Source organism: Giraffa tippelskirchi, chromosome 7 (genome assembly GCF_054371585.1).
Source record: "Giraffa tippelskirchi isolate mGirTip1 chromosome 7, T2T-mGirTip1v1.2.pri, whole genome shotgun sequence".
Lineage (NCBI taxonomy): Eukaryota > Metazoa > Chordata > Mammalia > Artiodactyla > Giraffidae > Giraffa > Giraffa tippelskirchi.
Window position 1 is genome coordinate 122627694 of NC_137281.1, and position 22684 is coordinate 122650377.

Sequence of the window (22684 nt, forward strand, 5' to 3'; positions counted from 1 at the left end):
AACTTTACAGTTGCCTGTCCCTGAATCACGTCAAAGTGTGTAGGTGTAGATTGTTGAAAAGGACGATTTTTGGTAATGGTTAAACTGTGTGTCTCATTTCTTCAGTGGGAGGATTAGAGGATTTTCTGGAGGATGCAGGAGTTCAGAAGGATGTTAAAGGAAACAATACTATGAGCAGAGATCCTCTTTGGGTATTTTGGGAATGACTGGTCTAGAGCCATCTGTGTAGTGTCACCCTTTCTTCCTGGTTTCTATTTGTGTCCTCAGGAGTGCTGTTGGTCAGGGTGTTCAGGGCCATGGTTAGAAGTTCAGAGTATAGTTAGCTGCTGGAGAAGGAAAGAAGCTTCTTGATTTCCATGAGAAATCAAACCTGAACTAGACTCTTGTTACTAGCTATTATCGATTGACTTCTCTCTGCTTCTAGAATCTTACTTCCTGTTCCCTCTTTTTGAGTACTTACAATGGACTATATATTCTTGTAGAAAGTCATTACTCAATTTATCAACCGATAGTACTAATGATCTATCTCATGCTAATGGACTTTAAAGGAAAGTGCAGATCTTCCTGTTCTCTCTTCTTTCTCCTCAACTAAAAATGCTGAGTTTTTTTTTTTTTCAAGATACAAACTGAAAAATAAGCAAACTGAATCTGAAAGTCTATGTGAGTTTCTTTCTGAAAGTGTCACTTTAATCTAAAGGCATTATTTGAGTCTGATTCACAAATCTGTCTTGGAATTCATTGGGAACTTAATGTCTGATAGAGTGAACAGGTTAGCAAATGTCTATACTTGTTTAGAGCTTTGTGACATTCCAGGACCTCATTCAAGTCACTTATTAGGGGTTGGGGACAAATAGTCTTTTCCAATGCAAAGGTTTTATGAGTCTAGGGTATTTATTTGGCTGTGCTGGGTCTTAGTTGCAGCATGCAGAATCTTTTTAGTTGCAGCATGTGAAGTCTTGGTTGTGGCATGTGGGATCTAGTTCTCCAACCCTGGATTGAACTAGAGTCCCTTGCTTTGCAAGCTCGGGGTCTTAGCCACTGGACCACCAGGGAAGTCCCTTAAGGTTTTATTTTTTTCAAATATTGACTTGATCCGATCACAATGTTTATTCTGAAACAACCCTGTGGTTGCTGAAGTGGTAGGATAATGCTACTGTCCACTGTTAACAGCATTTCTACTTACACAAACTTAGGCTTGGTCATGATTATTTAAAAGAATATTTAAGAATCTCCAAATAATATCCAAACATATTAAAAGGGAAAATGTTTCTTCCAACTTTGAAAGCTATTTAATTTGGGTACTTGGGAGAATTTGATTCATTATTTAAAGAATTTCTTTGAATCTGGCCTTAGTATTTCCTGAGTGGTTTCCACTTCTGTCTCCTGGGGGCTGTGAGCTCACTATTCTCTCCCCTCCTGTTGCTGTCAACCTTTCTGTCATATGAACATAAGCATGTTCAAGTCTATTCCATCCTTAAAATAACCTCTTCCTTTAGCTTATCTTTGCTCTTTTGTTACAATATGAAGTTCTCATAACAAAAATAAACTACAAAAGCACTCTGCTCACTGGTTTACTTCCTCACCTCTGGATCACACGCTGAATGTCCTACTCTCTGACTTCTACTCTTCTGCTTTACTGTTATTGGTCCAAACATCAACTAAAGACAACAGTTAAAACTAATAGTTGCCAGATTCCAGTGGATATGTTCCAGCCTCTGGCCTGTTGGTCCTCTCATTGGCCCTGAATTCAGTTAACAATCTCTTCCTCTGTGAAACTCTGTGCCCTCAACGTCCACCATGTCATACTCTTCTGGCTCTCCTTGTACATTTCTGATTTTCATTTTGTGTCTTTGGTGACTTTCCTCTGCCTGTGCTTTAAATTCTGAGTGACATCAGATAAACCGCTGTATTCTTTTTAATCCATGAAAAGTAGAGGGGTTGAAATGGATAATCTCTAAATTCCTTTCAAGCCAATATCCTTTTAGTCATATTATCAGGAGTTAGAATTCACTGAAACACCCTTGTGTTTCATGTACAAAGACATGTAATGAGAGATGATTAACATTTGGCCTGCAGTTTTGCAAAGACATATTGTTGGTTGCTTCTTTTTTGGAGAAATCGTGAGTGCTAAAAACTAGTACGGCATCATTCAGCAGTTTATCACCGAGTGGGAGACTGACTAATGTGATTTGTGGTTTCAGCATAACTGAACAACTGACCATTCATGTAGGACTTCAATGCTGTGACTATGAGGAAGGGTGGCATGAATGAGGTTCTTTGGCCACCATGGCCTTCAGACATGACCACACACTGAGCATGGGTACAGTCTTAGAGAGCTGGAAACCACTGTCATACAGATGTTCCTACTGTGGCCATCGTGTTTGACTAAACATGGCAACTGATGACAACAATGTTGGCCTTTTCCAGTAACATTTAATTAAATGGTACCTAGTTTTTAATAGTAATTTAGTTATGTATACTACTACCCAAGATTTCAGATTATGTGTCGAGGGCAGGATTCAATATGATAGATGGGTAAAAGTTTAAGGATATTTGATGAGTGTGTCAATTAGGGGGAAGGGTGCAGATACTGCTGGGTAGAGAAAAGTGAATAAGAGAGAGAGTTTGATAGGGTTGCTAAAATTTGTCTACCTTGTGGTAGTACTTGCAGATGCTCTCATTTGTGAGTGTACAGTGTTCCTTCAATAAGTGTTTAATTTTACAATAAAACTCCATGTCCTGAGTACTCAAGGCTGAGTCATATTTGTGTGATTTGGGATTAAGGGTTATACTTTAATTTTCTGAGGTGCTCAGAACTGAGAAATAAAGACATTAAAACCCAAAGATGTAGCATTTTAAGTGGATTATGGGTTGGCAGGAGAGACCATCTAATAACACCATCACTATTAGATTAGATTAAGTTCTTAATTTGAAAAGGATACAAATATATTGATAGGTCATCCACTAAGCCATTCTGCAAAGATGTTGCCTTGGCTATAACAGTAACCAAATTAAGGCCATAGCCAACAAGATGGTGGACATGTTGGACCACTGATACAGTGGACAGGGACCTACATCATTTACTGAGTATAAACCCGGAGTACCCTGTTAGCTTCTGTGCCAGGGCCCATCCCTGTGCTGCCTTGTATGGGAGGCACAGGGATGCTGCCCCGTGGCACCCCTGAATGGAAACCTTAGGATACCAGATGGGCACCCAATGGCAGGCCTGGTAATTGTATTAGCTGTATCTGTACAGTTTTGGTGCTGGCATTTTGCCTCACCTTTCAGAGCAAAGGACATCCAGCAACACTCTCCTGGGAAGCAGATTAACTTCTGTGAGTCACTGCTTTTCCATCTCATTTATGATTCATGACCTGGGCTATATTTTTAGCTTGTATTTATTTGGGTCTGTGAAGTGGGCTGGTCGGAAGTGTTGTTTGGAAACTTATGGAAGCATGAGGAGAAAGTGACATCACATTTAATTTGTGTTGTTGTTCAGTCCCTCAATCATGTCCGACTCTTTGCGACCCCATGGACTGCAGCACGCCAAGCTTCCCTGTCCATCACCATATCCCATAGCTTGCTCAAACTCATGCCCATCAAGTTGGTGATGCCATCCAACCACCTCATCCTCTGTCGTCCCCTTCTCCTCCTGCCTTCCATCTTTCCCAGCATCAGGGTCTTTTCCAATAAGTCGGTTCTTCGCGTCAGGTGGCCAAAGTATTGGAATTTCAGCTTCAGCATCAGTCCTTCCAATGAATATTTTGGACTGATTTCCTCTAGGATTGACTGGTTTGATTTCCTTGCAGTCCAAGGCACTCTCAAGAGTCTTCGCTAATACCACAGTTCAAAAACATCAATTCTTTGACATTCAGCTTTCTTTATAGTTCAACTCTCACATCCATACTTCCCTGGTGGCTCAGACAGTAAAGCATCTGCCTACAATGCAGGGGACCTGGGTTCGATCCCTGGCTCAGGAAGATCCTCTGGAGAAGGAAATGGCAGCCCACTCCAGTTCTCTTGCCTGGAAAATCCCATGGACAGAGGAGCCTGGTAGGCTACAGTCCGTGGGGTTGCAAAGAGTTGGGCATGACTGAGTGGCTTCACTTGACTTCACTCACATCCATACATGACTACTGGAAAAACCATAGCCTTGACTAGATGAACCTTTGTTGGCAAAGTAATGTCTCTGCTTTTTAATATACTGTCTGGGATTATCATAGCTTTTCTTCCAAGGAGCAAGCGTCTTTTCATTTCATGGCTGCAGTCACCATCTGCAGTGATTTTGGAGCCCAAGAAAATAAAGTCTGTCACACTTAATCTTAGGTAGCTTGAAACTTGGTTATAATCATCAGACATTCTGTGACCATTTATCGAGAGCCTACTGCATCCCATGTATTGTATGGGACTCTAAGAATGCCAGGTAAATGGACCCAGTTGCTAGCCACCAAGAGCATATTGAGTTATGCAGGCAGACAGTGAACTAGATAACTAATATACTGTAGTTACACCTATCTACACCTCCAGCCATATCTCTGGACTTTAGTCATATTGAATGCTTTTGGAGCACCTCTTATTCTTGCCCTTTCTCTCATGCACATGCTCTACCTGTTGCCTGGAAATCCCTTCCCAATCCTCTCCTTAGCTGCCCATCATGACTTCTTCTAAAAAATCTTCCCTGATTCCCTGAGACTGGGTTGGAGCCCCTCCTACACACTCCCATAGCACCTTATATCCTAGTGTTTATCACACTCTATAAAGAGTGCTCTTAATTGAAGTCCCTTCGTAGTAGTTGAGGCTTATTCATCACCTTCCCCAACTAGGAGGCAAATGGAACTGAAGAGGAGAGTGAGGAACACTGTCATCCCAGGATAGTCACTGCCTTTTACTGAGCCCTTCTCATGCTCCTTCACTATGCTGAGCACCACACCTGCATCACCTTATTTGAGCCTAATAATAACCTTATGTAACAGGTAAGTTATTGGCCCTATTTTATAGATGAGGAAACTGAGGCCTTAGATGCAAGTTATTTGCTCACAGTGTCACAGCCAGTACATGCAAAGCTGAGCTTCAGACCTGGCCTGCCTAATTCTCAGAGCCCATGCTCCTAGACCCTGTGGTCTGTTCCTTTTTCCCTTTCATGGTTACCATAAAGGTCAGGGTAGACTAAATCATTCTATGGTAATAAGCAATCCAAGCATCTCAGCAGCTGAGTCAAAACAAAACAAAAAAAGGTTTATTTGTCACTAATATCATGTGTCCTCAGCAAAGTGGCTCGGGTCTCTTACTCTGTGCTCTCCCTCAGAACCTGGGCCAAGGGAGGCTCTGTCTCTGTGCCTCCCTAATTGAAAGAGAGGAAATTTGAAAAAAAAAACTCACTCCCAAAGTAATAGTCTGCTTGCGTACATTCACTAAATCAGAAGCTGCACCGGCTTCAAAGGAACAAGAGAAGTGCCATCCTACTCTGGGGTGGGTAGGTGAAAATTGGAAATATTCATGGAAATGCACTAACAGCTCTCACATAAACAAAGAAAAGAGTGGAAGGAAGGAAAGAAGTATAAAATGAAAGCAAAAGGGAATGACAGTGTCTGGAAAAATGAGGACCTTCCAGGGAATAGGATGAAGCTTGCCTTTTTAAACACAGATCTCTAGTTAAATGGCTATTGGGATCAGTTATTCAGTTTGTTCTTCCTGTAAGCAGCACTGCTAAGGCTGCTTCTCTTCTAAACATATTAATGCCTTGACACAACTTGGGATTTCACTGGATCCATCAGCAGAGAGTAGTCAATTGCTATTTCAAAGGCAATATAATCTGAGTAGGGCCAGTATTTCAATTCCCATTTTCATTAATGAGGGCCAGTCCACCAAGATAGAGACCTTCTTTAAGAACAACAGAAAATAGCATTCTTGAATTCCTAGGATTATACTTACAAAATGATAAAACTTTCCAATATGCTACTGAAGATCAGTAGAGAAATAACTCCAGAAAGAATGAAGGGATGGAGCCAAAACAAAAACAATATCCAGTTGTGGATGTGACTGGGGATAGAAGCAAGGTCTGATGCTGTAAAGAGCAGTATTGCATAGGAACCTGAAATGTTAGGTCCATGAATCAAGGCAAATTGGAAGTGGTCAAACAGGAGATGACAAGAGTGAACGTCGACATTCTAGGAATCAGCGAACTAAAATGGACTGGAATGGGTGAATTTAACTCAGATGAGCATTATATCTACTACTGTGGGCAGAAATCCCTTAGAAGAAATGGAGTAACCATCACGGTCAACAAAAGAGTCCAAAATGCAGCACTTGGATGCAATATCAAAAACGACAGAATGATCTTTGTTCGTTTCCAAGGCAAACCATTCACTATCACAGTAATCCAAGTCTATGCCCCAACCAGTAACACTGAAGAAGCTGAAGTTGAACGGGTCTATGAAGACCTACAAGACCTTTTAGAACTAACACCCCAAAAAGATGTCCTTTTCATTATAGGGGACTGGAATGCAAAAGTAGTAAGTCAGGAAACACCTGGAGTAACAGGCGAATTTGACCTTGGAGTACAGAATGAAGCAGGGCAAAGGCTAATAGAGTTTTGCCAAGAGAATGCACTGGTCATAGCAAACACCCTCTTCCAACAACACAAGAGAGGACTCTACACACGGACATCACCAGGTGGTGAGCACCGAAATCAGATTGATTATATTCTTTGCAGCCAAAGATGGAGAAGCTCTATACAGTCAGCAAAAAAAAGACTGGGAGCTGACTGTGGCTTAGATCATGAACTCCTTATTGCCAAATTCAGACTTAAATTGAAGAAAGTAGGGAAAACCACTAGTCCATTCAAGTATGACCTAAATCAAACCCCTTATGATTTTACAGTGGAAATGAGAAATAGATTTAAGGGACTAGATCTGATAGAGTGCCTGATGAACTATGGACAGAGGTTCGTGACATTGTACAGGAGACAGGGATCAAGACCATCCCCATGGAAAAGAAATGCAAAAAAGCAAAATGGCTGTCTGAGTAGGCCTTACAAATAGCTGTGAAAAGAAGAGAAGTGAAAAGCAAAGGAGAAAAGAAAAGATATTCCCGTTTGAATGCAGAGTTCCAAAGAATAGCAAGGAGAGATAAGAAAGCCTTCCTCAGCAATCAATGCAAAGAAATAAAGGAAAACAACAGAATGGGAAAGACTAGAGATCTCTTCAAGAAAATTAGAGATACCAAGGGAACATTTCATGCAGAGATGGGCTCGATAAAGGACAGAAATGGTATGGACCTAACAGAAGCAGAAGATATTAAGAAGAGGTGGCAAGAATACACAGAATAACTGTACAAAAAAGATCTTCACGACCCAGATAATCATGATGGTGTGATCACTCACCTAGAGCCAGACATCCTGGAATGTGAAGTCAAGTGGGCCTTGGGAAGTATCACTACGAACAAAGCTAGTGTAGGTGATGGAATTCCAGTTGAACTATTTCAAATCCTAAAAGATGATGCTGTGGAAGTGCTGCACTCAACATGCCAGCAAATTTGGACAACTCAGCAGTGGCCACAGGACTGGAAAAGGTCAGTTTTCATTCCAATCCCAAAGAAAGGCAATGCCAAAGAATGTTCAGACTACCGCACAATTGCACTCATCTCACACGCTAGTAAAGTAATGCTCAAAATTCTCCAAGCCAGGCTTCAGCAATATGTGAACTGTGAATTTCCAGATGTTCAAGCTGGTTTTAGAAAAGGCAGAGGAACCAGAGATCAAATTGCCAACATCCACTGGATCATCGAAAAAGCAAGAGAGTTCCAGAAAAACATCTATTTCTGTTTTATTGACTATGCCAAAGTCTTTGTCTGTGTAGATCACAATAAACTGTGGAAAATTCTGGAAGAGACCACCTGACCTGCCTCTTGAGCAACCTGTATGCAGGTCAGGAAGCAACAGTTAGAACTGGACATGGAACAACAGACTGGTTCCAAATAGGAAAAGGAGTACGTCAAGGCTGTATATTGTCACCCTGCTTATTTAACTTATATGCAGAGTACATCATGAGAAACGCTGGGCTGGAAGAAGCACAAGCTGGAATCAAGATTGCCAGGAGAAACATCAATAACCTTGGATATGCAGATGACACCACCCTTATGGCAGAAAGTGAAGAAGAACTAAAAAAACTGTTGATGAAAGTGAGAGAGGAGAGTGAAAAAGTTGGCTTAAAGCTCAACATTCAGAAAACTAAGCTCATGGCATCTGGTCCCATCACTTCATGGGAAAAAGATGGGGAAACAGTGGAAACAGTGTCAGACTTTATTTTTTTGGGCTCCAAAATCACTGCTGATGGTGATTGCAGCCATGAAATTAAAAGACGCCTACTCCTTGGAAGGAAAGTTATGACCAACCTAGATAGCATATTAAAAGGCAGAGACATTACTTTGCCAACAAAGGTTCATCTAGTCAAGGGCATGGTTTTTCCAGTAGTCATGTATGGATGTGAGAGTTGGACTGTGAAGAATGCTGAGCACCGAAGAATTGATGCTTTTGAACTGTGGTGTTGGAGAAGACTCTTGAGAGTCCCTTGGACTGCAAGGAGATCCAACCAGTCCATCCTAAAGGAGATCAGTCCTGGGTGTTCACTGGAAGGACTGATGTTGAAGCTGAAACTCCAATACTTTGGTAACCTCATGCGAAGAGTTGACTCATTGGAAAAGACCCTGATACTGGAAAAGATTGGGGGCAGGAGGAGAAGGGGACGACAGAGGATGAGATGGCTGGATGGCATCACCAACTCGATGGACATGAGTTTGGGTAAACTCCGGGAGTTGGTGATGGACAGGGAGGCCTGGTGTGGTGCAATTCATGGGGTCGCAAAGAGTCGAACACGACTGAGCGACTGAACTGAACAGAACTGAGAAGTCTGGGTTATGGGGCATTTACTCTTCCCCACAAACGACTCAGCATGAAGCTATTGGTTGCAGCTTTTGAATCTCAACAGTATTAAAATTTAATAAAGATAAGAGGTCCCCAAGGAGTTCTACCACGAGCACATTAAGAATATTTTTTATGGAGATTTCACCTTTGTATGTTCAATTTTTGTTCCTCCAAAACACAAAGGGTGATCAACTGTGTGGAATTTACTGTTTTAGGTTGTGGTTGCAGCAATCACTCCTGAGTTCCTATAAGTTATTTTAGAATGTACAAACATCTGTCACCTGTCTTTCCCACTCTTTCTCTTCATGCATCACAAGAATAATAATACCTATATATTAAAAAGAGAAAAGTATTTTAAAAGTTTATACATATATTGTTCTTGTTCAGTCGCTAAGTTGTGTCCGACTGTTTGCAACCCTATGGACTGCAGCACGCCAGGCCTTTCTCTCCTCCACCATCTCCTGGAGTTTGCTTAAACTTATATCCACTATGTTGGTGAAGCTATCTAATCATCTCATCCTCTGCCACCCTCTTCTTCTTTTGCCTTCAATCCTTCCAAGCATCAGGGTCTTTTCTAATGAGTTAGTTCTTTGCATCAGGTGGCCAAAGTATTGGAACTTCAGCTTCAGCATCAGTCCTTCCATTGAATATTCAGGGTTGATTTCCTTTAGGATTGACTGGTTTAATCTCCTTGCAGTCCCAGGGACTCTCAAGAGTCTTCTCCAACACCATAGTTTGAAAGTGTCAATTCTTTGGTGCTCAGCCTTGTCTCTCTCTTTCTATATATATAATGGCTGTTTGGGCAGGTGAATAGAGGAGAGATACAATACAGTATCTTCAGTCCAGATGTTTTCAGATCCCTGAATTCATTTTCATTTTACAAATGTCCCTGGGCTCTACCCATGTGAAGCATGGGTCATTGCAGGGAAGTAAGCATCACAGGAGTCTTCTTACCTGATGCAGGTACTGTGGGGGAACTGCTATCAGCAGATGCCTCATCAATAGGATGAAACACATCCTACTTCTTACATTAGTGATCAAAATCACTGTGCACTAGCGTGTATCTTTTATAGATGTAGGGCTTTGAGATTCAACTTCTCCAGGTCAGGGAGATGATGTGGAACAGCATAGCTTTAAGCAGCAAAAGATCTGTGTTCTCTATGAACCAGCCCCATGACCCTTGAGCAGAACACTGAACCCATAAGAATCAATTTCTCATCTGTAAAAGGGGTATTATGTACCTGTTCAGGTTCTGTGACAGTTTCCCTGTGAGGATCAAATGAGATAACACTTGTGAAAACAGACAGTGTAAATCGCTGTTCATACAAAAGCACATGATCACATAGGATGTGATTTACCTGGCTGTGCCCAGCAGCAGAGAGAGCCATTCATGTCTCCCAAGAAATGAGTATAAAGTTATTCCTAGGGGGAGGTCAGAGCCCTCCAAATGCTCTCAGTGCAGTTTTTGCCTCAGGGATGACCTCAAGCAGAGTGACTGTGTCTGTGCTCAGGTCTGTAGGAAGATATGAAACCACTCTCAGTTCAAAAAAATGCCCATGTGTAAGGGATTTTCAATGTGAGTAGGACTGTTGGAATGAGATGCTGCACAGTCGCCTGGTGTGATATACAGATGGTTGTCATACTTTCCTTGCCCACAGACAAACAGTACTGTTTTTCAGATGAATTGAAAGTTTTCTTTTGATGCTTGTAGGCGGTTTATATCCTAAAATATTGGAGTGTCAACAAAGTGCCAACCAGACCAAGATCTTTATTGTTTACCTGGGCTTCTGGCCCTCAAGACTTTCTGTCTGAAGGATCCAGGTTGCCCATTGTCAAAGAGAAACGTTTCTTCTGAATAAACTTAAAAATGCCCTTATTAATTCTACAAATCCCCAGGAGATTATATTTAAGATGTTGTCAGTTCTGCTTGCCTTAGTGGGACTAGGAATGGAATTTTAAAATATAGGTGCCTCTTCATTTGCTGCTGTTGAAGGCATCTACTTAGCAGGGGAAGAGCATCTATGAGATCTGGGCCAGAGTGATAGGGTTAGCTCCCTTCACAGCCCTGCTTTGCCTTGGACAGGAACCTTGGAGATAGAGAGAACCCTGGAGAACCCTTCCTTCTTTTGGAAGGACCAGCAGAACACACAACTTACTTTAGAAGATTCCATCTTTGTAAATATTAAGGACTCAGAGGGTTGAAATTCCCTAGTTGCAAAGACCCCAGTGGGAATGAGTGATCAAATCCAGATTTTCAGGGTTTTGAACCTGGAGCAGAAGGAGTTTTCATCAGGGCAGATGTTTGCATTTTAAAGACCTGTTCAGTTTAATCAACTGAAGTTTACTTTGAGGGACTACTGTATACCAGACAGTATTCTAGTTGTTGGGGATAGAGCAGTCCTGTTGTCTGCTACTAATCTTCTAGTGGGGGAGACAGACTATCAACAAACATTGTTATAAGCAGTAAGTACTCTGAAGAAAAGCAAATACAGAGGACAGAGAGTGGTAGAGAGCAAGAAAGTGTCAGCAGCCCTGTGCTCTTGGTGGGAAGTTTCAAAGGTGTTGTAAGATCATCTAAGAAATCAGTCATGTCTGACTCTTTGAGACCCCATGGTCTATACAGTCCATGGAATTCTCCAGGTCAGAATAATGGAGTGGGTAGCCTTCCCCTTCTCCAGGGGATCTTCCCAACCCCGGGATCGAACCCAGGTCTCCCACATTACAGACAGATTCTTTACCAGCTGAGCCACAGGGAAGCCCAAGAATACTGGAGTGGGTAGCCTATCTGTTCTCCAGCAGATCTTCCTGACCGAGGAATCAAACCAGGGTCTCCTGAATTGCAGGCAGATTCTTTACCAACTGAGTTATCGGGAAGCCCATCTAAGAAAAGGCAGTCTCAATAGATTCATAGACAAAAAACAAACTTATGCTTCCCAAAGGGGAAAGGATTGGGGGGGATCAATTGGGAGTATGGAAATAATTGATACACATCACTCTATAGAAAGTATATAAATGAGGATTTACTGTGTAGCATAGGGAAATAACTATATTCAATATCATGATATTATGTAATAACCAATAATGGAAAAGAATCTGAAGCTATATACCTGAAACTAACAGAATATTGTAAATCAACCATAGTTCAATTTTTTAAAAAAAGGAGAAGAAAGGCAGTGTTTGCTAGGACCACTTGTGCCTCTTCCCTTGAGGCCTGTCTCACTGAACTCCCTCTAAACTTGCTCCCCATTCCAGAGGCAGAGTCCCCCTCCCCAGCGTCCACTTGCCCCAGGTTTGCATGGATTGGTGCTGCACTAAATGGGGAATAACTTTCCACTACCTTCTCACATGATGCACACCCAACTGAAACCTGGCGTAAGGAGGGCTTTGACCAGCTTTACTTCAGGATTATTTTAACTGGAAATATACCTCTTTAAGAGGAGCACATTACAGATGGTCCAGTTAAGATGCAGGTTATTTTAAGACTTCCTGAACATTATTTCTTGGCTCCTTCATTCAAATAAATCATTTATTACCCTGTAAGAGGTGCTGGGGATAATGATGACTAAGACTCACTCCCTGCCCTTGAGAAGCACACAGTTTAGCAGCGGGCAGACATAGACATTTAAATAGATAAATAGCAGCATCACTGGGTGAGTACAACCTTCGGGTGTGACCAAGATATTCTGGGAGCCCAAAGGAAGAGCAATGAACTCTGCCTCAAGGATGCTGAAGATTTCAAACAACTATAATGATCTGAAGCCTTATTCATAGATGGATTATTCATCCATTCACCTATATTTCCTGAATAGTTTATATCAGGATCACACACTGCCTGCAGATATTATTTGTTTGGCCTATTGTTGTTATTGCTTGATAATAATTCTATTGAGATATAATTACATTTCATATAATCCACCCATATAAAGTATACAATTCAATGGATTTTAGTATATTCACAGAGTTGTGCAATCACCACCAATATTAGAACATTCTTATCAACTCCCAAATCAACTCTGTAACCTGTAGCACTCACACCCCACCCCTCTAAACCTTCCAACCTTCCTTTCTAGCTCTATAGATTTATCTATTCCAATTATTTCATATAAATGGAATCACACAGTATGTGGTCTTTTGTGACTGCGTTCTTTCCCTTAGAAAAATATTTTCAAAGTTCATCCATGTTGTACCATTTATCAGTATTTCATTTCCTTTTTATTGCCAAACACAAGGCTGTGGCATGATGTACCACTTTTTATTGATCTATTCATTAGTTGATGGATATTCAGGTTGTTTCTACTTTTTGTCATTATGACTAGTGCTGCTGTGAACATTTGAGTGAAAGTTTATGTGTGGACCTATGTTTTCACTTTTCATGAGTGAATATCTAGGAGTGGAATTTTTGGACCTTATGGTAGTTCTAAGTTTAACTTTCTGAGAAACTGCCAAGCTGTTTTCCCTTGTGTCTTCACCATTTTATATTCCCATTACCAATGTATAAGGGTTTCAGTTTCTCCATATCTTTGCCAACACTTGCTATTTTCAGTTTGTTTGTTTGTTTAAATTATAGCCATTCCAAAGAGTGTGAAGTGGTATCTCATTGTGGTTTCAATATGCATTTCCTTAGTGATGAATGACATTGAGCAGTTTTTCCTGTGCTTACTGGCCATTTGTATATCTTATTTTGAGAACGTCTATTCAGATCATTTGTCCATTTAAAAATTGGGTTGCTTGTCTTTTTACTATTGTGTTGTAAGTGTTCTTTATGTATTATAGATGCAAGTCCCTTATCAGATAAATCATTTGCAAACAATTTCTCCCATTCTGTGGGTGATCTTTTCATTTTCTTGATAGTGTCCCTTGAAGTATGAAAGTATTTGATTTTTATAAGATTCAATTTATATATTTTTTTCTTTGCTTGCTTGTACTTTTGGTGTCATAGCCAAGGTTATGATAATTTTTGCTATTTTCTTTTAAGAGTATTATCATTTTAATTCCTATGTGTAGATCTTAGATCCATTTTTGAGTTTATTTTTTGCATATGACATGGAATAGAGATCTGATTTCATTCTTTTGTATGTTATTTCATTTCTGTAATATCCAACTGCTCCAGCACTGTTTGTTGAAAACGCTGTTCTTTCCCCACTTAAATTGTTTTAGTGCCCTCGTCAAAATTCGATTGGTGGACATGACTGAAGCGACTGAGCACGTGAGGGTTTATTTTTGGACTCTCAATTCTATTTCACTGATCTATATGTCTTTCCTTATGTAATTACCACACCTGTTTTGATTGTACACCTGTGTCGGGAGTTTTGAAATTAGGACATGTGAGTTCTCCAACTTTTATCTTTTTCAACATTGTGTTGGCCCTTCTGGGTCTCTTGAACTTCTATGTGAATTTTAGGATCAGCTTGTCAATTTCTGCAGAGAAGCCATTTGGTATTTTGCCAGGAATTGAGTCAATAGTATCAGTTCGAGGAATATTGCTATCTTAACGTGAAGTCTTCTGATCCCTGAACTTGGAATGTCTTTCCAATTATTTTGGTCTTCTTAAATTTCTTTCAACAATACTTTATAGTTTTCAAAGTCTGAATTTTGCATTTATTTTGTTACATTTATTCATAAATATTTTATTGCTTTTAATTCTATTAATAATGTAATTTTTAAAATTTAATTTTTGGAGTGTTCATTGTGACCTGTTGGTTTTAAAATTTAGGAAAACTCATAAATAAAGTCTTATTTCTGACTTCTCTTGAAAAATCAGATCTGGTTTCCTAAATGGCAACAAGGGGCTAGAGTGAGTAGCTTGGGTTTTGTCTTTCTTGTAGTCTGTATAGTTCCAGATTTGCCTGTATCTGGTTACTTTCTTCTGTCTGGATCCATTTACTCATTAATATCTTAATTATTAAGCACTGAGCTTTTGACCTTTATGATTATTCTTTCTGAAAATTAAGTTAGATGAGATACAGTTTGAAAAAAGGATTACTATGATCTAAACCTTTAATATAATTATTTTTATGTACACATCCTATCTTTTCTTATAAGTTGTTCAAGCTGCATTTTACTCATTCATCTCAGGAGCATTGGTGAGCTAGGTTCAATACTGAGGATACAAAGAAGAAACAGACACCATTCCTATTCCAAAAGAGGTACAGACACACTGGCCAAAAAAGCCATATGGACAATTTATATTTTATAAAAGGTCTTCTGGATGTCCATACAGTGTGTGGAGGAGGGTCCAGAGAAGGGAGTGGTCAGACTGAAGGTAAGAAAGGAGAAAAAGGTCTTCCCCGATGGCTCATGGTAAAGAATCTGCTTGCCAATGCAGGAAACTGTTTGATCCCTGGTCCAGGAGGATCCTGTGTGCCATGGAGCAGCTAGGCCCTGTACCACAACTATTGAGCCTGTGCTCTAGAGCCTGCAAACTACCTCTATTAATCCCATGCACCCCAACTACTGAAGCCTGCATACCTTTGAGCCCGTGTTCTGCAACAAGACACGCCACTGCAATGAAAAGTGGCCCCTGTTCTCTGCAACTAGAGAAAAGCCTGAGCTGCAACAAAGGCTCAGCACAGCCATAAGTAAATAAATAAATAAAATTTAAAAATGAAAGGAGGAAAAGAGGAGAGGTTTCATGGAAGTGACTTTTGAATGATGATAGTTAGAGACCTTGTCCATTAAGCTAAGAAAGCAAGATCTCTTCCTGAAGACTGATGTTTTCTCCAAAGTGTAATTCTTGGACCTGCTGTAGCAGAATCTGTGAGTCCTTAATAAAACACATTCTCCCTGACCACCTGAAGTAGAATTTTTCAGAACCCCAGAAATCTGTTTTTAAAAATCTTCCATTTAAGTTTCCTTGGTAATTCCTAAGTTTTCTAAAGTTTGAGAAGCTCTGCTTTAATAAGGTGGGGGATCTGTGAGAGTTTTAAGTGGGAATGAGGTGTGATAGGGTAGAGTGATATCATGGTACACCTGCATTTCAGTAAGATGCTGGCTACACTGGGAAAGGCAGATTCAGAGGGTGGGACACCAGAGACTCCTTCTTAGGGGGCTTGCGTTCTAAATTCATCACAAGGGTGAAAATCAGGTGGAATAAAGAATACACTAGGAAATCTCTGAAATCTCTATAACACCTGTGCACCTGGACCATCAAGGCTCAGTTCAGAGTCAATGGCTTCTATCTCTGATTGAATTTGCAGACAGGTCCCTTTTCCTTGGGGCAGAAGTCAAGTCTAGTTTGAATAGTAGAGTTGGGGGCTGAGGGGCTGAATAAAGGGACTGATCTCTTACTTTCTGCAAGTCAGGTTGATACATTAGTTGAACGGATTAAATCAAACATTGATATGATGGGAGTCCACTCTATTGCAGTTGAGAGACAGAGTGTGCCTAAACTAGAGCAGATATGAGAGATGACTGAATTGATGGAATTTGGCCCCTGGTTGGATGAGGGGTTTGAAAGAAAAGGAAGAGTATGTGAACCAGAGGCTAGAACAGGTCACTAGAGTGGACAAGATCACTGGTTTGCTCAGGGAGTTTCAGTAGAGTCTAGAGACTGGAAGCTACTGTAGTGAGTTGAAGCATGAGTTAAAAGTAAGGAAGTGGAGACAATGTCTCAAGGTTGTCCTCTCCCCATTTCCCCTGTTTTTAATGGGAAAGATTAGATGTTATTTACAGGTGGCAGAAAAATCCTGCAATGTCTTTAGGCCACGTTGGTGGCTTCTGCCGTCTAGCACAAGGGCAGGCACATTCTAAGGAAGGGAAAATGCCATTGAAAAATAAGAGATTTAACCTTACTTGGTAATTAATAAATTGTGATTCCAAGAGGTTAAGTGGTAGACTTTATTTAATTTTTAAACTCTAAAATAATACCACTTACTTATTTTTTCAAACACAAACAATACAAAAATGTAAAGTAAAAAGTAAAAGTTTGCCTCTCTCCCATTCCCAGAGGTAATATGTATCCTTCAGACATTGTTTCTGAGGATATAAGAATATGTATCTTTTTTCTTTGAATCTTTGAAAGTCGTCATTCTGTAAGAGTCAGGATGAAAAGTTCCCACAAGCCAGCTCTCATTCCTGTTCTCTGAGAACCTCTGTAATAATTTCTTCTCTGGAATGCAAAGCCCAAGATACACAGGCCATGAATAGACTGTTCGCCTCTCCTTAGAAACAAGTGGTTGAAGCTCAGACAGTACAATAATATTATGACTGCCCTGGGGCAAGAAGGGAGTGCGTGAGCTGGGATCTAGGTGAGCCGTCTGTCAGGTGCTGAATGGAAAGGTTGTCTGAGTGCTGTCACGTTCCTACCACCCCTGACACCTCTAATAAAGGTCTTCAGTGTCCTCTCCCCATCACAGAGTCAGGTGTTAGGGCGTGTCTTCTGTCTCGGGTGCCACATCCTGCTGGCCCAGGAAGAGCTTGGATTCATGCCCGCTCTTACCACGGGGCCCCCAGGTAGGTCACCTTCTTTCCCACCTGGGAAGACCAAAGGAAGAGGCAGAGGGGGCAGCTGGATGACCTCTTCTCTTTTCGATTTTCCTGTCCTACAAGGCTCACACAAATGTTCCCAGAAATGGACTGCGGCCTCCAGAATAAGCCCTGATTCAGTCTCACTGAATGAGTGAAACCGAGCCAGCCACTTCCCATTAAAGGCTTAATTTCTTCATCTATTAAATGGAATTAACCAGGACTAACCTCATAGAAAGAAAAGATAAATCATCTCTTTCATGGTTGTCCTATCCTCATGGGGCTAGGTTTCTTGAGAACAGAGACCATGTCTTTGCAGACCTACACTTAATATATGAATGAGAGGTAGGGTTAGCTTATACCGAAATCAACAAACTAAACTCCTCCTCCCTCAGGCCTGGACATTCGACTACTTTCTGCTTGTTCAGTCAGGTACCTAAACAAAGATACTGACAGTCTTTTTATGCATTGTGCCCTCCCTGCTTCTTCACAGCGATGGTTTCAGAGTGAAATGGACTGAATGAGTCAGTGGGAAGACCAGGTGCATCTGGGCTTCAGAGTCATTGTGGAAAAAAAAGCTCCCTTCATGTTGCCCTGAGTGCCTTCCACCTCACCTGCCCCGGGGTAGATGGGGAATGTGCTCATTGTCACGATCACCTCAGATTGTGACTCACGTTTCCCACAGCGAGGCCGGCAGAAGGTGTGCCATTGCTGACAGACAAGTATGTGAAGCAAAAAACAGAGGTTTCAGTGAAGGGGAGGGTTTTGGAAACAACTCCCGGGGCTGCCTTAGAAGGGACTGAGGTGGTTATCGCCATGAAGTGTGATTAAAAACAAAACCTTGCATATATACGCAACTATGGATAAAATAGATAACTAATGAGAACCTACTGTATAGCACAGGGAACATTGTTCAGTGCCCTGTGGTGACCTAAATGGCAAGGAAATCCAAAAAAGAGGGGGTAGATGGGTATGTATAGCTGGCTTCCTTTACTGCACAGCGGAAGCTAATACAACATTGTCAAGCAACTAAACCCCAATTAAAAATGAAGAACAAAGCTTCGAAGATTCTCTCTCTCCCTGTCCTCCTCTCCTACTCGCCACTAAAAACCTCTTCCCTTGTTAACCAGAATCCCACTGTCAGTGATTCACACCACTGGGCTGAGAACTGCCCCATTTGACACCCTCCCTCACTGAGCTGTTGAGCCTCAGAGCGTCTCTGCCCCAGCTTACATGCTTTGCCTCGTTCTCCCCTCCCATCAGCTTTATCACTCAGAGTTTTCCCCACCCCTGGAACACCTGGGGAGTCAGGCCCTTTCTCCCTACCTCCCCCTCAAGTCTCTTTCTGAGACCTTAGTTCTGCTATACTCCTTCTTCATCCTTCAGGATAGAGAGAACAGTCAGAAATTCACCCTCCTCTGCTCATTTTAAACTCCTGTTGGAGCTGAACAGTAGAAGCCTCTTTCACTCTTTCATCCAGTATTTATTGGGTACCTTCTGTGGCCCAGGCACTGTCCTGGGTGTTGGCAATTCCATGGTGATCATGCTCCTTGCTCTTATGATGCTTACAGTCAAAGGAATGAAGACAGGTAATAAGCAAGTTAACAGGTAAACTTGATTATTAGTCAGTGGCATGATGACAAATGGGGTGCTGTGATGAAGGGTGCTAGGAAGGGTCTCTGAGGCAGTGACATTTGAATTAAAACCTGCAGGATAAAAAGGAGTCAGTCTTACAGAGCAGTGGGCAGGATCTAGGCAGAGTGCAGCAGCAGCAATGGAACAGCTAGTGCAAAGGCCCTGTGTTTGGAAAGAGTTGGCTGTATTTGAGGAACAGAAGGGAGGCCAGTGTGGCAGCAAAGTGCACAGGAGCAGGGTGACAGAGCCAGAAAACACAGGGTTTAGGTGTCAATACTAGAGCTCCCATGAAGAATGTGAGGAACAGGAATCTGGCTGAGGATGGCCGAGCAGTTGTCTTGGCCAGCACACTCTCCCCTACACGAGGCTCTAGACAACACTTGGTACACTGACCTGCTCTTAGGATGCGAAATGTACAGAATTCGTTGAGAAATACTCCAAGAGTGTCTAGGGAGGCACCCCCAGCTCTCACCATCTTTCCACAAGGAGAAGGAGGTTGGAAGGCTTCCAGGGGAAAGCTAAACAGGAAGCAGATCATTTCCAAGGAGCCGACAGATCACTTTCAATCAGACCACTTGGTTCTCAGCCCATTTCTGAGCTCCTTCTCAGAGAAACACTCTCCCTCATCACCTGAGGCTCTGCTAAGAGGATTACTCCCACTGCCTCACGGGGCAGAGCTACAGGGCGCCTGCCTCCCTAGGCTTAATGCCTCTCCATGATTCCAGAATCCAGTTTTTAACTCTCAACTTGCTGTTTCCTGGATACCCCACCAGCATCGTTTAGTGAACAGGTCCCAAATCACCTCATCTTCCTCTCTCCTGGCTTTCTTGTTTCTGTTAATGGAATCACTGTTCCTCCTGCTACCCTGGCTGGAAACGTCTGAGTCATCCTTGACTCATCCTTCTCTCTTATTCTCTAGATCAAATCAACTGCCAGATTGTGTGGTATCTATTTCCGAGATGACACTTGAATCTGTCCCCTCCTTCCCACCATCCCTCCTTGGGGTGAGCTTTTGTTACTTCTCAACAGGAGCATCCTCACTTACTCCCTTGCTATTAACCCACCTTCATACTGCTGCTGACATTAGGCTCCTCAAACACAGAGTAATCCTGTCACTCTTTCCACCAGCCTAACAAAGCTCCCGCTTTTGCCACATTAAATATAAAATAACTGTCTTTTAGCTTTATGAGCCTCGGTGCCTTTTCCAATACTCCATGTTCAAGCTAGATTTACTCGTTCCTGGTGTAGGACATGACTTTTTCTTTCCTTGAATCCTCTGAATAAATGAGGTTGAAAAAAGTACGATCTTCTTATGTTACTAAGCATTGGGTTTATCTGCATTTATATGCTTATTTTATCTCCCTAGAATACTTGATATTTCTGTATTATTTGTCTCACATTTCGTTTTGCTTCCTCTAATATTTGAGCATACATGTGTACCATGCGCTCCTCTTAGAACACCTTAGGAAATAAATAATTTAACTCTCACAACAGTTGTATCCCTGTGTTGCTAGTGGCAAAACTGAGATGCAGAGAAGTTGAGTAACTTGCTGAAGTTCCATAACTAATAACTGGCAGAGCCAGGATTCCAGTTCACACAGGCTGGCCCCAGAGCCCAAGCTTTCATATCCCTGAGCTCACATTTGTCAGGGATGACAGCCGTTTTCCTGATACCATATTAATAGTTTGGATTTAGCTGATGTTTTATAACTGAACTGAAGCTTAAGGTATGTGTCCATTAATGGTCAGAAATATCAATGGTAGGCTGAGCGTGCAAATGTAATTTGGTATCAGGAACTGATTTAGGTGTTTCCTAGGAAATCATTCTGAAGCTGAGAACTATTTTTGTGCCATTTTTCCTACTTATTCTTTTTTTTCCCCCTTATTCCAGTACATGGGCTGTATTGAAGTGCTGCAATCAATGAGGTCACTGGATTTTGGAATGAGAACCCAAGTTACAAGGTAAGAGAACAAAAATCTGACAAGCTTGGAGGACTATAATCTAAAGTCACAAGAGTTTCTCTCTGCAGGAGTTTCATGCAAGGCTTCAAAGGCACTGTGGGCTTTTATTTGTAAGGCTGGAAGGTAGAACAAAGCCCAGTGACCTTGTGAGTGGTTCTGACTCATCATGTGAAGGATTTCTCAATTGTGCAGCAGAGCATCTGCATTTCATATGAGAACTGATAAGATGATGCAATCAGAGAAAGAGCTGCTTTCCCAGATACTAGAAGTATTTAAAATAATATCTAGAAATAGGACATTACAGGATCTCAGACCTGTTGAAGAAGTCTCTGAAAGTAACAGGAAAAACCTTTTCAAATCAGTAACCCTAAGCTCGTCCCATTTATGGCATCCCTGAAACAAGAAGCTGTCTATTCCTTGTCTGAGTCTCTCTCCTCCACGCACAGTGAGCTGGATGGAAGAGGTGAACCAGTGGAGACTTACCCAGAGTGGCCCCAGGAAGCTTAGGGAAAGAACCAGAGTCATTATTACACAGAGTGCAAGTCAGAAGCAGAAGCACAAGGTATGGTTCTTTAAGGCCAAATTCAAAGCAAGCGTGGAAAGGGGAATAACTGAGTCCTGAGACTGGTAACTGGGAAAATCATGAGGTGAGGGGCATGAAGTGAGAAGACTGGATTGATATGAATCAATATGATTCAGAATGAAGACTTGGGCATCTGTGGTGTGTGGTGCCAATGTACAATCCTCAGTGCCTGTCTGCTTCCATGGTTTCTGGTCACCATTTCCATTATGAAGAGAGGATAACTTTTCTTGATGCTCATCCCATGGAATTCAAGGCCTGGATAAATAGTCCTCTTAACCAAAAGATTTGGGGAAAGGAATCATATGCTCTTTAGGAGAGTCACAGTATTAAAGACCCTGAGAAGTCCTGTGCTGTAGTTTAAGAAGTGTTAACTTCATCAAGATTCTCTAAATTTATTTGGCCCCATAATTCTTTTTTTATGTAACATAAATAAACACTCCATGTATCTTTGGGGTTCCATGAAATGAACTTTAAGAAAGGCTATTGTGGACTCTCTTGTTTACAATGCATTCAAATCTATCTTTCCAAACTTCTCATTGATCTTTGGTACTCCCGCAGGAATTAAATAGATGAAGTCTGATTCTTCCCCACTCATCCCCGCTGTATTCTTGGTGCCATTTCAGTTCTTGGCACCTGGAAGAGGCTCAATGGATATTTATGGAATAAATGCATGGCTCCACCTGACTGCTTTCCAGGATTTGGAAATGGCTGTATTTTCCCTTTTCTTTTACAGTATCAGACGCTTCAACTATCCTTTAAGTAAGGATATCCTTTAAGTAAGAGGTTTCTAGCTTACTTCCTATTCTTTTAACCCTAATTTGGGCATATTTCAGGTTTTATTCATTCTGATGATGCTTAATCTGGAGAAAACCCTTCCTCCAATCCTGAGGAAGTTACAGATGGGAGGAAGAGGGTCACTACCCCAGAAGCTTGGTCTAGGGGCACAGTACTAACGAATGCCACTGTCCATACCTGAGGACTGCTTTTCTGTTCTTTCCCTCATCCATTCATTCACTGACTTATTCTCCTTCACTCAATTATTTATGGAGTGTTCATTAAGTGCCAAAAACTTTTCAAGAATTAAGGACACAGGCACCTCTGATCTTTTAGAACTTACATCA

The 22684-nt window shown here is 41.5% G+C and overlaps 1 protein-coding gene across 7 annotated transcripts in view; it reads left to right on the forward strand.

Annotated features, from left to right (window-relative positions):
• SHC4 (SHC adaptor protein 4) overlaps window positions 1–22684 on the forward strand; it is a 160816-nt gene that overhangs the window by 60218 nt on the left and 77914 nt on the right. For all 7 annotated transcript variants that reach the window (XM_081508519.1, XM_081508522.1, XM_081508521.1 and 4 more), the window contains exon 3: window positions 20910–20980. In XM_081508519.1, coding sequence (XP_081364645.1) covers window positions 20910–20980 — 71 coding nt within the window. The remainder of the gene's footprint in view (window positions 1–20909; window positions 20981–22684) is intronic.